Consider the following 14538-nt stretch of genomic DNA (forward strand, 5'->3'; position numbering starts at 1 on the left):
TTGTCGTTCTCATTTGCTGTCAAGTAATAGAGCAATGTGTCATGACAGCAAGGAACTCTGGCATATGTTTATAGGGAATTAAAAACTCTCTTTGGAGCCTTTGTGCTGTAATAGTATCTATGCCTGCGGTACTACGCCCAGCGCCTGGTCAGAAAAGTTACTTATGTTTGGTTCTATGTGCTAGCCCTCTGCTCCCCTGAGACGCACCCCAATGAAAACCACTTATGCATTTCCAGACTCCATTTGCAAAGTTATAATAACAACTTTGTAGCCCCAGGCTGAGTTTTCTAGTTAAAAAAAAAAAAGAAGGTCCCTTTAAAATTCCTGTTTCCTTTTTGCTCTTGTGCTGTTTATTTTTTTAATCCATGTCTGTCAGTTAATATTCCACAAGTATTGATCCTCACCAATCCACGTGTGAAATAGCATGTACTGTACCTTGCAGATACAAGCTCATTAACAATGTGTCTGTTAATGTTTATGTTTCAGATATACTGTCCTCCCTCAAGTCTTTTTTTCTCACAGTATTAGGACATATGTTACCTTTGAGTCTGTACCGAGGTGGTTCTTGGCCAGGCACTTATATGTGCCAGAGTCTGAGGCTGTGGGCCTCTGGATAATAAGTGTGCCTTGAGGGTGGAGCAATTCACTACCCATAGGCCTTCCTTTTCCTGCTGCTGACAGAACTGAATGATCAGGAAGCTCCCAGGTGATTTCTGGCTTGGGAGTTCCAACAGCAGCACAGTTTAGCTGAATAGGTGTCCCGGTCACTGCCCTCACATTGGGTGGAGGTCCTGTTGTGATACGTGGAGGGTAGGCAATGAGAATAACAGGGACAGTAAGTACAGCCTCCCCAGCATCGTTCCGAGCCCTGCAGATGTAGTTTCCTCGATCGCGGAGAGTAGTGTCCTGAACAACTAGAGTACCATTCTCCAGCAATTGGTAGCGCCCAAGGACTTGAGGGCGAGTAAGAGTGTGGCCACCAGGAATGGTCCAGTAGATTTGGGGTCTGGGACTCCCATCAGATAGACAGTGAAGGAAGAGGGGCTCCCCAGAAATACTGCGTATGATGCCCCTAGGCCTTGTCAGGATGTAAGGCCTCTGCCCAATATCCAAAATCATTAGCTTCTCAATGTAGCCCATGAAATTCTTGGCACCACAGCGGTACTTCCCAGCATCTTCTTTTTGAGAGTTGTAGATGACTAAAGTCCCATCCTTGCCTATGTGTTGTCGAGAGCCACGGTTGGGTCCGCCGCTAAACCGTGTTCCATTAGGAAAAGTCCAAATGATCTCCGGCAGTGGGTGTCCATCAGCAGAACAATTCAAAACAATGGTTTTCCCAATCCGAGACACAATGCGTTCATTGAAGGGGTTCTTGAAGATTGGCCTTTTGAGCATACTGGTAACCTCCAGCTGCACCACCATTACTGCCTCTCCTCCATCATTTCTTGCCATGCAAATAAACTCTGCTGTATCAGTAGGCCGCACATTACGGATTTCGAGCGTCCCATTATGGTGGACATTAATCCTGCTGCCAAAGTATGGTGCTTTTAGAAAAATGTTTTCAGGCATAAGCCAAGTGATAGTAGGCATGGGATCACCCTCAGCCTTGCAGTCTATAAGTTTTCTGGAGTATTTAGTTGCTAGATCTTTAATTACAGTCCTGTTCTGCCGGTAGCCATTGATCACTGGTGGATTGCCATTGAAGTCTAACTTGTAAACTTTCCTGTTTTCTCCACCAGGGTTACGAGCCATACAAACATACTCCCCTGCATCAATTAGCTTCACATCCCTTATATCCAGAGAACCATTGACATGCACTAGGTAGCGTTCATTTGATGCTGCTATTACATCATTGGTGGGAAGCATCCATAGGATCTTTGGTTTGGGCTCCCCAAGTGCTTCGCAGTCAAAGCGGATGTTCCCTCCAGGCTTTACCCTGGCGTAGGTCTGGCTGGGTGCACGTATCCTGGGGGCAGCTGTCACAACGGTGATGTGTAAATGCATCTCATCTTTTCCCACCTGGTTCTCAGCGTAGCAGGTGTAGTCCCCTTCCTCTGACATACCAACCTGGAGGAACATGATACACTTGTAAAACTTTGGAATATGTTTTATATGTCTCTTTTAGGCTCATGGTTGATGCAGTAGAATACCTGGTTTAGATAAAGAGTTCCATTGTCAAACAGAGTGTAGCGGCGTGCTCGTCCTCCTCGACTGCCGGCGTCAGACTGCAGAGCACTGTTAACCACGGTACCGTCTGGTAGACCCCAGGAGATCTCTGGCTTTGGTGCTCCTGATGCTTTACAGTCTACCCTCAAGTCATTACCGTAGGTAACTTGCTTCTTGCCGTAGAGCTTAGGCTCTATCTTGGCTGGCTTCATTGATACGCTGACCTTCATGAGTTGGAGATCATCACCAATGTTACTTCGTGCTACACAGAGATAGTCTCCAGCATCTTTATTGCTTAAAGTGTCAACGATAAGAGTACCATTTTCCAGAACTCGAATTCTGCTGCCCATTCTGCAGAAAGACATGACAGAAAATCAGAGAGACTTATTATAGAGTACACATTTAATATTGTCTCTGTTCTGCTACATCACTGGTATATAGAGAATCATTCAAACAAGCCTGGGGCCATGCCTTTTAAGAGTAAAACATGCAAGTTTGCATTTTGATCAACTAACAATGGGAAAGTGAATTACTTACCTACTTGTGTTACTTACACCACGCAAGCATGTACAATAATGCCCTTAGGAAGAAGTTTAATATCTAATGATTATGATAATAATTGCTGCATTGTCATGTGTTTCAAAAATATATGTCTTTTGCTCTGTTGGTCCTTGGTCTTTTTTCGTCTGATGTTAAACGAATAGAAGACGAGTACAAAAATAGTTTACAGATCCAGGTCTTGTGGGCAATAATATGACATTGCGAAACCAACATTGTTATAGTGCTCTCATGTTTCATTATACATTGTCATCATTATTATTAAATATTATTACATCTAATACATGACCTACATAGCCCATTATTTATATATTCTTTATTTTTGTTGCAGATATTAAAATTTTTACTCTACTCAATATAGATTAATTGAAAAATCAAGAATATACAGTATTTCCAGTTGTACTGAAGCTGATTGGAGCAATCTGGTAAAACTTTGGTATATTACAGCTGATATACCAAATGTTGCTATGTTACAGCTGATTTAGTGCTGCATATCTTGTATACAACACCAAAGGCAACATATCCCAAGTTAAAGAGAAATAATGTGCTCCCAGGGAGACGATCCAAAGGATTAATGCAAGAAATTAGAAGTGAAGAAAAAATTTGGAGACCATGATGTTAAAATGAATAAATCATAATTCCCTAACATGTCACTTCTTTAAGCTTTCTTGAATAGTTTAGCTACTTTGATTCTATCGTTCAAGTGTGCCATTATCAGATTAGATTTGCAAATCCTTCACTTTTGGTGCTTGCTGCATGAATGGAAAGTGAATATCTACATTAGAAAATTATGATCATCAGCACAGCATTCACATTGTTAGGAAATAATTTGATTAAAAATGCTTAAAATCTTTGTTTTAGCTATGAACATGTTTCCTGTCCGTGCCGTCACCTATTCTGCTGTATTTATGCCACTGATCACTGTAGATCTTACCTGTGCCAACGGTCCACCACAGCTTTAGAAGGTAGCCTCCAGATGATCTTAGGTGTAGGATCGCCTGTTGCTGAACAGTTTAGTCTTAACTGATCCCCAAAAGACAGCTCTGTCAAGCGCTGGGATGTCTCCACAATCTGAGGGACTGACTGTTGTGTCTCTACCATCAGAGTCACCACCCTACGCTCTGAGCCAGTAGAGCTTGTAGCAATGCATTCATATTTCCCACTGTCTGTTGAAGTTACATCCTTTATGTGGAGCGTTCCATTCTCATACATTGATATCTTTGGGTCATTGGCACGCCTGTTAGACCGTATCATTGATCCATCATGGAGGACCCAGTGAATAGTCGGTTGAGGGGTGCCATGACCAGTACAGGGTAGCCATAAGTTTTGGCCTATGCTGGTTTTCAGCTGCTGCCGTTTCTGTTCAACAATGCCTGGAGGAGCTGCCACCACATGCAGTCGAACTGTAGCAGTATCAGCTCCAGCAGCATTACTGGCGATGCACTTGTAATGACCTCTGTCATAAATAGACACTTCTTCAATAACCAGAGTCCCCTCAGCAGATACTGATACTCTTCCCCTCTCTGTGTTTTGACCCCTGACTTGGGTCCGGTTGGCCAAGATCCAAGAAATCATGGGCATAGGTCGGCCCTCTGCTTTACATTTCATCTCCACTGTATTTCCTGCGTGAGATTTTATCTCACGCATTTTTGGCTCCAAGATGCGTGAGGGGTAGGCCAAAACAGAGAGGGTGACAAGAAGTTTATCTGATCCATGATCATTCTCAGCGAGACAGAGGTACTGGCCACGGTCCTTAATGTTGGCATTTTGAATGGACAGTGTGCCATTGCTCAACACCTCAAACTTGCCCATCTTTCCCTTAATGGTAATGGTGCTTCCTAGGGGACAGAAAGACCAGAAGCAAATAAACACTCAACTTCAAAACATTCAAAACCAGTACACATTACTCTCACAAATACAGACTCAAAACAACTGAGTAAACATTAATGGTGTTACTTTGCTACCATTTGAGAGATTTTTGTTCTTTGTCAATGCAGTGCAGTATTGCAGAATTCTCAAAACAAAATTAGTTTTTCTATTTGCCTCATTGACATTCATTTACATAGCATTCCCAATGATGTTGCTAGATGCTGCACCTGAAAAAAAGAATGCCCTTTTCAAAATAGTTTTATCCTACACCTGAACATTTTCGCATTCTCTTCTATGTTTTACTTTTCTCTATCACAACAATAAAACAAAAAAGTTTTTGTACCTGTGCTTGACGAGAAGCGTTTCCAATTTATAACTGGCTGTGGGCTTCCAACTGCCTCACATGGCAGAAAAGCATCTGAGTTAGACAAAACAGTGAAGCTGGCAGCATTTCCCCCTAGTATCTTAGGTTTGCTATTCATAACCTTTGTAGTGGGTTCAAAGCCAGCAATATTTGCAGTGGTAGCTTCATAGCTCGTGACATGATTGTAAATAGTAGAAATAGCATTGTGTATTTTTTTGTTGTGTGGAGCAGGGGTGTTGGTATTGTATCCTTGCTCAGCTCTAAGGATGGTCATGGTGTCAGGGGTAAGGCCTTTATCTGCACTGCCTCTGGCACCACTGCTCCAAACTGAAGGTCTGATTCCCCTCATCGGTAGTCTGCCACTTGTGTCACCATTATTCCTCTGCGTTGGTGGTCTGATGTTGCTGTGGATTCTGGTCTGAGTTGTTGTCAGAGGCCTTTTTGTGGTAGCCGGCATCGATGTAGTAGTAGGGTTATATCTGGTTGAAGTAATCAAAGGTTTCTTGGTGGTAGTATAGGTTGATAAACTGCTGGACTCCTCATGTACCTCCTCATAGAAGTCAACCTCCTCCTTTGATGTTCGGTCAATGGAAAAACCTACTGTGTTTCTGTCCTCTTTCCTAGATGGTGTGTACATGGGATTGAAGACGGAAACAGCCTGTTGAGGGTTTGTGGTTGCCTCTATTGTTGTTTCCATGGTCGTTAACTCTGTAGTGAAAGTCTCAGTTGTGGTGGTAGGACGTACTTTAGTGATTCTAGGTTTCTTGAAAGGTCTCCTTCCCCTAAAGGGCCTCCTTCTTTGCCCATGCTGTCCTCTTGTCCTACCTGGCTTCTGTCTTATTACAAACAAATTAGGTAGTCCCCCAGACCCAGACGATAAGGCTTCATCAGGACTTTTAACTGAATCTGGTTTGACAGTCGGTGGAGAGGGAAGAGTCTGTAATTCTGGTGGTGTTTCAGCAGTGGTGGAAAACCTGGAATAATCAGATGAACTTGTTGTATATATGTGGTGAAAGCTGGGTCTCAGTGTTGTGAACTCAAAATCTGTAGAAGCTATATCTCCATAGTCCTCGTCTAATGAGCGCTCTTTGCTCTCTGTGTGTCTGGATGGTGACAGAGTCTCCGGTTCAACCAGGGAGTTCGCAGTGGTGGTGGGCGAAGCAGCAGGGGTTGTGGTTGGAGACACGGTTGTAGTTTCAGCTGTAGTGGATGTTTTTGGGGTGCTCAATGGCCTTCTAAGCCTGCTCAGAATCTTTTCCCTTTCTCTGCCTCCAAACAGTCTCTCCCATGGAATTCTTCCACGAATAACCTTAGAGGCAGTTGTGGTAGAGGTCATGGTGGAAGGCGATGATTCTTTACTTGTGGTCAAAAATGGATCAATTGTAGGATCAAGCTCAGGGGCATCAGCAGATGTTATGTGCTCACTGAGAACCTCTGATCTAGACTTAGTAGGGGTGAAGGGAGCATTTGAAGCAGGTCTCTCTGTCTTGTGTATAAATGGACTGGAGGAAGCTGTTGGTGTGACCACCTGCATATTAGTGGTCACTGTCTTCTTTGTGTCTTCATCACTGTTACAATCTGAGAAAAAATGTAAGCATGCAAAGATTGATATGTAAACAGATATATTCATAAATTGGTAGAATGATTATGAATACACTAAACTTTAACGCATTATCTGAACAATGGCTCTTTTTTTTTTTATTTCAAAACAAGGTTTCTTACCTGTGGTCAATTCAAATCTATATGGCACAGTGGCATTCCCTGTCTTCTTCACAGTGGGTTGTTTTAGCTTATTCATGAAGGACTGTATGTCAGTGATCCTGTTGGGTTTAAGGATCCTCCTGCGGCCTGGAAATGTCCTCCTGCCACCCCCTCCTCTGCCATTCTTGTGTGGAATGATATGGATCTGCTGCCGGGAGATGATGGTGGATCCCGCAGGCAGACGTGGGGATTTAATTGTCTGGGTAGTGTGGAAGGTGATCTCGTCTTTCTGTCTCTCTGTGGTGGTGATCGCTGTGAATGTGGTCTGGCTTTCAGGGTCTGTGTGGATGACTAGCTCTACTGGCCCTGTTCCGTCCCTCATTAGAGTAACATTAGGGTCTGTAGTTGATGAAAGTGTTGACCCTACGGATGTCTCCGGCTCTGCAGGCGGTTCTCCTGAAAACTGGAGTTGAGTTTCTTGTGAAGTATCTGTCACAGTAAGTCGAAGAGTGGCTGCGTGCACATTTGAGGTTGGCTTGCTGTTTCTTTCCAGGGCATAAAACTCAAAACTTGGACTGTTTGTGAATGCGGACTTCATTAGTGTAGAGTCTGACTGCATATGAAACTCTGTTGTTGGTGTGTTTGTGGTTTCTGTTATTTTACTAGAATAAATGTGATTGCGGAATGTATTTCCTATGTCAACAGTCTCCTGTACCCTTGTTGTTGCTAAAATATGACCCTCATCTAATGGTGTGGTTGTTACTGTTTCAGTTTGCCTGTCTTGACCAAAAGTTCTCTGTGGATTATCTTTTGTTGGTTTGATTATCCTTGGAACAACAATGAGATGGTCTTCATTATGACCCTCACCAGAGCCAATTTCATCATCACCGGAAAAAACAGTTTGTGAGTCATCATATTTTACCCTCTCATTCTCTGTGGCAGACTTTTTTCTTGATCCATCTTGAGCCTTTTTCATAAATTCTGCAAACTTCTGAGGGTCTACTTTCCTGGAGGCTTTATCAAACACCCTACTGCTCCAGATGTGTCTGTTACGGACGGGACCTCGCCTTCTCTGTCCCAGTCTACCGCCAGAGCCTCCTCTGCCCAGCGGTCTCTGTCTGGGGTAAGGTCGATCTGATGTGATAGTCCTGGATTCCTGACTAGTTCTATCAGCAGGACTGGACGAGGGGTTTTCATTGAGGTTGACTGTATTTTCTGTCAAGCTAGAATCCATCTTAACCTCCATGACCATCTCGGATTCTTCATTGTCCAAAGCTATTGCAGTGTCAGGCCTTTCTTCAGTCACTGTGATCTGAGACGCAAGCAAGTCAACTCCCAGGTGATTAGCAACCAAACATCTATAAAATCCTCGATCCCTTGCAGTGAGACCCTGAATCAGCAGGGTTCCATTCTCGTACACCTTTTTGTTCTTTTGAGACTTTTCAAGTACTGAGTGGTCAGGAAGAATCCATGAAACAGAGGCCTCAGGATTCCCTGAGGAGGTACAGTTGAAAACCAGATTTCCACCCAGGGGCCTTGAGAGTTGGACACCGTTGACCTCAGCCTCCTCCACATCAGGGGACAGAACTGTCACTCGGAATATGAGGATATCTGCATCCAGATAGTTTGTGGCAATGCACCGGTAGACGCCTGTGTCAGAGGTATCTGCACCCCGAACGGTGAGCTTCCCTTCAGCAGTGATTATGATCCTTCTGTCCTCACTGGAATAAGGAGCTCTGACCTTAGTTCCATCTGGTAAAATCCACTCCAACAGAGGCTTCGGCTCACCCTGGATTTGACAGCTCAACTGTGCCACACCACCTATGTTAAAAAGTAAATATTTGATTACAGCAATTATTGTTTTCATACGTGCATGCAAGACATTCCAAGTCTTAGGAGTTCTGATTTTTTTTAATTTTTTTTTACAATGCTCCATATTATGACAATTGAAATTCTCAGTATACTTCAATGCAATACTTAAATTACACGGGGCTATAGACTGACATGAAGGTCACATTAGTGATCAGCTATTAAATTAAGAATTAATCTGTGATTACCACCTGCAAGTACGGTGTGTTCAGTCTTGGTTTGATTGTCTCGCTTGATCATGGTCCAGGAATAGCGGTCCCTTTTAGATGATTTGTTTTCCACACGCATGTTGACTGCAGACTGATACTTAATATGCAGAGTAGAGAAGGTGGTGGTAGTTCGGTCAAGCTGAAAGCTCACCTCCCCTTGCATTAACCATGCAGGGGAGGCTGTAATGTCAGCCTCAATGTTTGTGTTAATTCCTTCCTCTCCATCTTTTGTTTCCATCTGACTATACCTGTACACCATTTCTGGACCTCTGGCCAGCATTAAACCTCTCTTTAACCTCATAGGAGAGTCACTGTAGGTGGCCAGGATCTGCCACAGCTGCTGGATGTGTTCATAGTTCATGTTACACACCAAATATGTGGTTATGCCAGTGGTAAGGATAGTGACATTGTTTCCCTCCTCCTCCGCCGAGGTTTGTGTCAGGTTCTCGAAAGCAGTGGGCCTCTTGACAGTGCAGGATAGACTGGCGTCATTGTGAAACTGGTCAGTCAGGTTCATTTGTATGGAGCCTAATGGGGCAATGAAGTCCTTGGGGGTAACTGGAGTGAAGTCCCCCTCATCCAGGCTGATGTTTTTCTTTTTTAAATGGGGTTGAATCCAGGGTTTAGTACAAGTAAAGGCATCGCTGTGGAGTGTGGTCAGAGGTCTGTTGTAGTAAGGGGCAGGAGTTCCGCAAACAGGACACAGCTGGCCTCTCGAATACCTCCTGTCTTGCTTGCATTTCAGGACACCTGGAAACAATTATCAAGTGGTGTAGCATTTAGTTGGTCACATGGAAGAAAAGAACATTTACAATTTTCACATTAAGGCACGGCCAAACCAAAACTGATCAGTAAAACCTGTGAACCAGAAAATATTTTTGTTACTATACAGAATTGTAATAAGAGTTGACTTTTGCATTAGCCAAGTCATGAATAAAAGGCATAATTCTTGCTCCTTTGGGTCTTTCGTGGTTTCTGTGATATGATATCTGCCCCCAGTGATGTCTCTACAATGATTTAAGCGTTTCCCCTGGAAATGTCTTTCTTGCTTGGGATACAATGTCATGCACTATTAGTTTTTAGGAGAAAAAACATGCCACTTTAAAAATCTAAGCGGAGTAGCCAATTCAAGTACTAATACTGTTTCACCAAATGTGTGTTTTTTTTTTTTTTTAAAGCCGTGAGCAAATGTTGATTCAAAAAGGCTCAGAGCGAGTTTTTGGGGGATTCATGCAAGGCCAACTGTAGCTTAAGACAGATTCCTTAAATAACAGGGATCTATCATGCTAATTTTTAGAAAGACCACATTCTGATATTCCAGGAAGCCTGTTGAGGGGCAGCATCCAGTGCTTGTGACCTCCAATCCATGCTCTTGCTGGTGCGAAGGTACCAAAACTGTAAACCTACTAAATCATTTCTCGTATTAGACAGGAAATGGCAACTTCTCAAATCCATCCGGACATGTTTAAGCCTGAATCTGAGCCAATACATCTGCAGCGACAACATTTGCAGCAAGATGTTTAAATATCACAGTTATTACCTGCTTTTTGTGTGACGTAACGATGGATGTCTTTCAATCACAAGCCATATGCAAATGTTCCTATATTGGCTACTGTTAAGAGGAAACGGGCTAACGTGGCAAGTAGAATGTCAATCGGCTGTCGCCAAACGACTGCAAGTTATAGTATCCCCCTGCAACGTCTCCGAGGGAGTGCTGTGCATGAAGCAGATGACCATGTAAAGAAGTCTGTCAGCCTGTCATGAAGTGTTTAGAGCAGTCTGTAGTCTAACCTTTTTTTCTCAAAGGAATTACCTTTACATACATTTTCCTTCTTATTTAAAACTTTTGACCACATTTAATATGAACATCTAACCCTGTAACTTCTGAAAATTGACTTGAAAATTCTGAAAAACAAGGTAGGTTCTCTTAAAGAAGGAAGAGGTTCTCTTAGCTTGTGAACATGTTATAACCTTGCATGTCTCCAAATGCTTTGAGAATGTTCCAAAGCCCACACTCCTCACCTGTGTTCTTCTGTGCCCACTCTGAGAACCACCTCATACGGCAATCGCATGTCCAGGGGTTGCCGTGGAGGAAGAGGTTTTCTAATCGACTGCAGCCAGAGAAAATATCTGCAGGCAGAGTGGTCAGGAGGTTGTCTGACAGGTGGATGTTTCTTACTGAGGATACCTTGAAAACCTGGCTGTGTCTCAGTGTGATGAATGTGTCTGGGTGGAGCTGCTGGAGGTAGTTACCCTCCAGATGGACCAACTGTAAGTTGGTCAGGCTATAGAAAGCCTCTGGGCTAATAAACTCAATGTGGTTGTGGTCTATGTGGAGTCTCAGCAGACTACCCATGCCTTTGAATGTTTCTTTGTTGATTTCCTTTACTTTATTGTAGGACATCTTCAGGACCTGTGAAAACACAGTTAAATACATATTTATCAAAACAATGTTGACTTCAAGACGATTATGTTATCATCATTTGTTGTCAAATGGTTTATTTAGCCTTGAAAAGTGTAAGCAATCAGCTACTGGACATCAACCTTTAAATATACTAAACAAAAGTGGAATACAATATATTACACTATAGAAGCCCTCCAATAATGTTCCCTTAATTTTTGTTACGGCTGTGCCAGAGAGGAGTTGAAGCAACTTTATTTTCTGAGTCAGTACTCTGTAATTCTGATGTACTGAACTGAGTTGTACTGTTTGTTGTTCATCTCTTACAGCTAATTTATCTTAATGTAAGTAATCAAAGATGATTTACAAATCTAAAACAATAATAAAAAATAGTTTTTTGTTACAAATGTTATGTTGACAAACAAATAAGGTAGAATTCAAACCTTAGGGCCAGGTGTAGAGTCCTTTATCTTTTAGTTTATTTTTAAAAAGACAAGTGTCTTAGTGGGTTTTGAATTTAATTACTTAATAATTAGCTCTGTAAGATGAAGGTGAAGTATTGCAAGAACTAACTTAAATGCAGTTTAGAAAATAACTGTCCATAATATGTTTTCTTTCAAAAGCCTTGAACCTGTACGTTTTGACCACTATGACACTTCCCTCATACTAGCGCTGTCACTGTTTTTTCAGTGCGATTAGATTTTTTTTTTTGTGTCAATGTATCAGCTGAACTATGGAAAAACTACCATCCCAATGTTTATGGAAAATCTAGTATGTGCCAAGAAAAAAAAAGCTGTTTAATTTTGGTATGGATCTGGATCATGGAACGAATTATCTCCCCTTTTCATTAATATTGCGAGATAGAACATTAGGCCTACTAAATTTCATGCACATTAAAATCCAATAGATCACAGTAAAATTCAATATTGACAAAACGCAGACATAATCATAATCGACATTCCCAGATACACAGGTACTTGCTCAAACTTGATACAGCATGCAGTTGTTATAGAGCACACGGGGACCGTGGTGTCTCAGGGGAAAACGGGAACTGACGCAATTGTAATAGCGCCACAATTATAAATAATGATAAACAACTATTTTTTTTTTCTCAAGTCAAGGTGTGGGTACGGAAACGTAAATACACACGTCATTGAAAAAGCTATAGTCTTACTTACATTGAAATCAAAATTGTCTGCAATTAACTCCACCGTATTGTGGACTATTGGCTTTGGCGGAGGGCTGTGCTATCCGAGTACACTTTTAGTTTCTGAATTGAATAATTAGACCAATAAATTGACCCACCCCTTTTAAACAGCATATATCTTAAACCGTGTGCTTATGTTGGGACTTGGAAGGATGTCCTTTCTTAAAACATGTATGTCGTCATCTGCTAGTACAGAACTAAACACGACAATACGTGTTCGATATTCCAGTACAGGGAACGTCAGCAATTTGTTCACTCAAGGCTGACATCACTTTACCTGTAGTGACTTGAGGTCTTGGAAGGTTCTGTCTTCAATACTGTGTATAGTGTTGCTGTGCAGCATCAACAGCTCCATGTTCTCCAGCCCTGGAAGATCATTTTCTCTCAGGACAGTTATACTGTTGTACCTAATAGCAGGGACATAAAACAAGGACTTTAACTTTGGTTTTGAATGTCACAGAAATGCAGTATTCATCTCAATTACGTTAACCACAATTTTACAACTTGACAACTTTTCTTTACAATAAAAAAACAAAAAAACAACAACACAAAAGTTCAGTTTTCAGTGTATCTGAAAGGAATGCAGAGTAGCTAGCTAGGAGATGACAGGACTTTTATTTCCTCTTTGGCAATGGGATAACAACATGAGTGGAATGTTTTGCTGTACCTGTTTTAAGAAGCCGGGAATCCTAAAGCAAGGAACTATCTGGAATGTATTGTTTGTATAAAGTGGTCTGGGTTAGCTGGTTAAGATAGCTAATGTTCCGAAATTGCGCATTTTGGCTTGTTAATCCTCCAAAATTATGCTCGTTGTGGTCAAGGAACAAACATCTTTTTTTAAATTTCTATTTTGAACAGTTAAAAATTGTTCGACTAGTATTGTGTATAGTTTAACTTAAGCTCTGAAAAGGGTAGGAGCTACTAACAAGGGCTCCTTTGTAATGTTAATGTTATTCCCGCTCATAGAGTCTCTGATTTAAATCAATAAATATATTCCTTCTCCAGAGTATGTGCAGTTTAACAATCTGCTAATAGCTGGGGGGGAGGGAAAAAAAAGCAAACACTTACCCGAGGTTAACTCTTTCCACAGCTGGTTGGATGTGGTCAGGTATGGCGGTCAGATATCTGAAGGTGCAGTGTACTTCAGTGGGAACATGGCAGACACACGGTTTGGGACAGTCGGCGCTCGACGACAGCACGGCAGCCAGGAACAACAGAGCCTCCAGGAGCCACCGCAGGTATGAAGTGCTGCAGGCACACACACTCATCGTGCAACGGGATGGGGCTTCAGATGCTCGGGTAAAGGGGGCTACACTTTTCCAAAACCATGAATGAAACCCTCCTAAAGAGAGAGGGATGGCAAGAAGCATATTCTACTGAGGAATAATGATAGGCATAGATAGATAGATAGATAGATAGATAGATAGATAGATAGATAGATAGATAGATAGATAGATAGATAGATAGATAGATAGATAGATAGATAGATAGATAGATAGATAGATAGATAGATAGATAGATAGATAGATAGATAGATAGACATGGATGCATAGATTGTTGTTTTTTTAGTTTAAAGTTGTTCTCAATTATTCTATTTATATGTTGATTACTCCTTGTAAAGGACAACACTGTAATTAGAGCACCCATGAAGTCATGAGGAAAACTAAAAAGTCAAGCAGAGAAAAAAAAACATTTACATTCCAAATGTGTGCAAAGATGATAAATATACCAATGCAAAAATGTAATAATGCAAAACTGTAATAATTGCAGACAGACATTTTAACACTGAAGAAAAAAATGGCCTTACTTGGAGTTTATCTCACCTCAGTTAAACTGCTGTGGAAAACACAACTGCTGCATGTGTAGAAATGCAAAAATCCCAATGAAAACGGTTTAAAATCCAGTTTTAGTAGTTCTACAGTTTAAGTCCTCAAATAAGCACACTGTGTCTGAAGCGTGGAGGGATGGGAGTCATTTCTGTGTGAGCGCCTGCAGCAGAGCGCACACTTCTGGCTTCTCCGCCCCCTGTAATCCTGGTGTAACGCTAGAGCAACTGCAACTGTGGAATACTGAGGGAGGGGGTTTCCTTGAAATACCACTCATCTGATAGACTTTTAAAGGCCAACAAAAACCTACCTCAACTTGAATTAGTGGAGGACAAAAGGAAATAGGAAATATTAACTGCTGCCAAGGC

General features: G+C 41.9%; 1 protein-coding gene across 2 annotated transcripts; it reads right to left on the reverse strand.

Annotated features, from left to right (window-relative positions):
* Positions 1-229: 229 nt before the first annotated feature.
* igsf10 (immunoglobulin superfamily, member 10) lies at positions 230-14263 on the reverse strand. 2 transcript variants are annotated; one of them, XM_069148235.1, is made up of 10 exons: positions 14168-14263; positions 13413-13686; positions 12622-12751; positions 10759-11149; positions 8719-9486; positions 6680-8479; positions 4937-6535; positions 3659-4562; positions 2151-2517; positions 230-2067 (listed from the first exon to the last, which is right to left on the reverse strand). In XM_069148235.1, the coding sequence occupies exons 2-10, from the start codon at positions 13610-13612 to the stop codon at positions 517-519; spliced, it is 7710 nt and encodes a 2569-aa protein (XP_069004336.1). In that variant the 5' UTR covers positions 13613-13686; positions 14168-14263; the 3' UTR covers positions 230-516. The 2 variants fall into 2 exon arrangements, with proteins under 2 accessions (XP_069004336.1, XP_069004335.1); XM_069148234.1 differs by having other exon boundaries at positions 14152-14191.
* Between the last annotated feature and the right edge of the window lie 275 nt (positions 14264-14538).

This window comes from Embiotoca jacksoni, unplaced genomic scaffold (assembly GCF_022577435.1).
Source record: "Embiotoca jacksoni isolate LCO1_2020_lvr unplaced genomic scaffold, fEmbJac1.0.p SCAF_14, whole genome shotgun sequence".
Classification (NCBI taxonomy): domain Eukaryota; kingdom Metazoa; phylum Chordata; class Actinopteri; family Embiotocidae; genus Embiotoca; species Embiotoca jacksoni.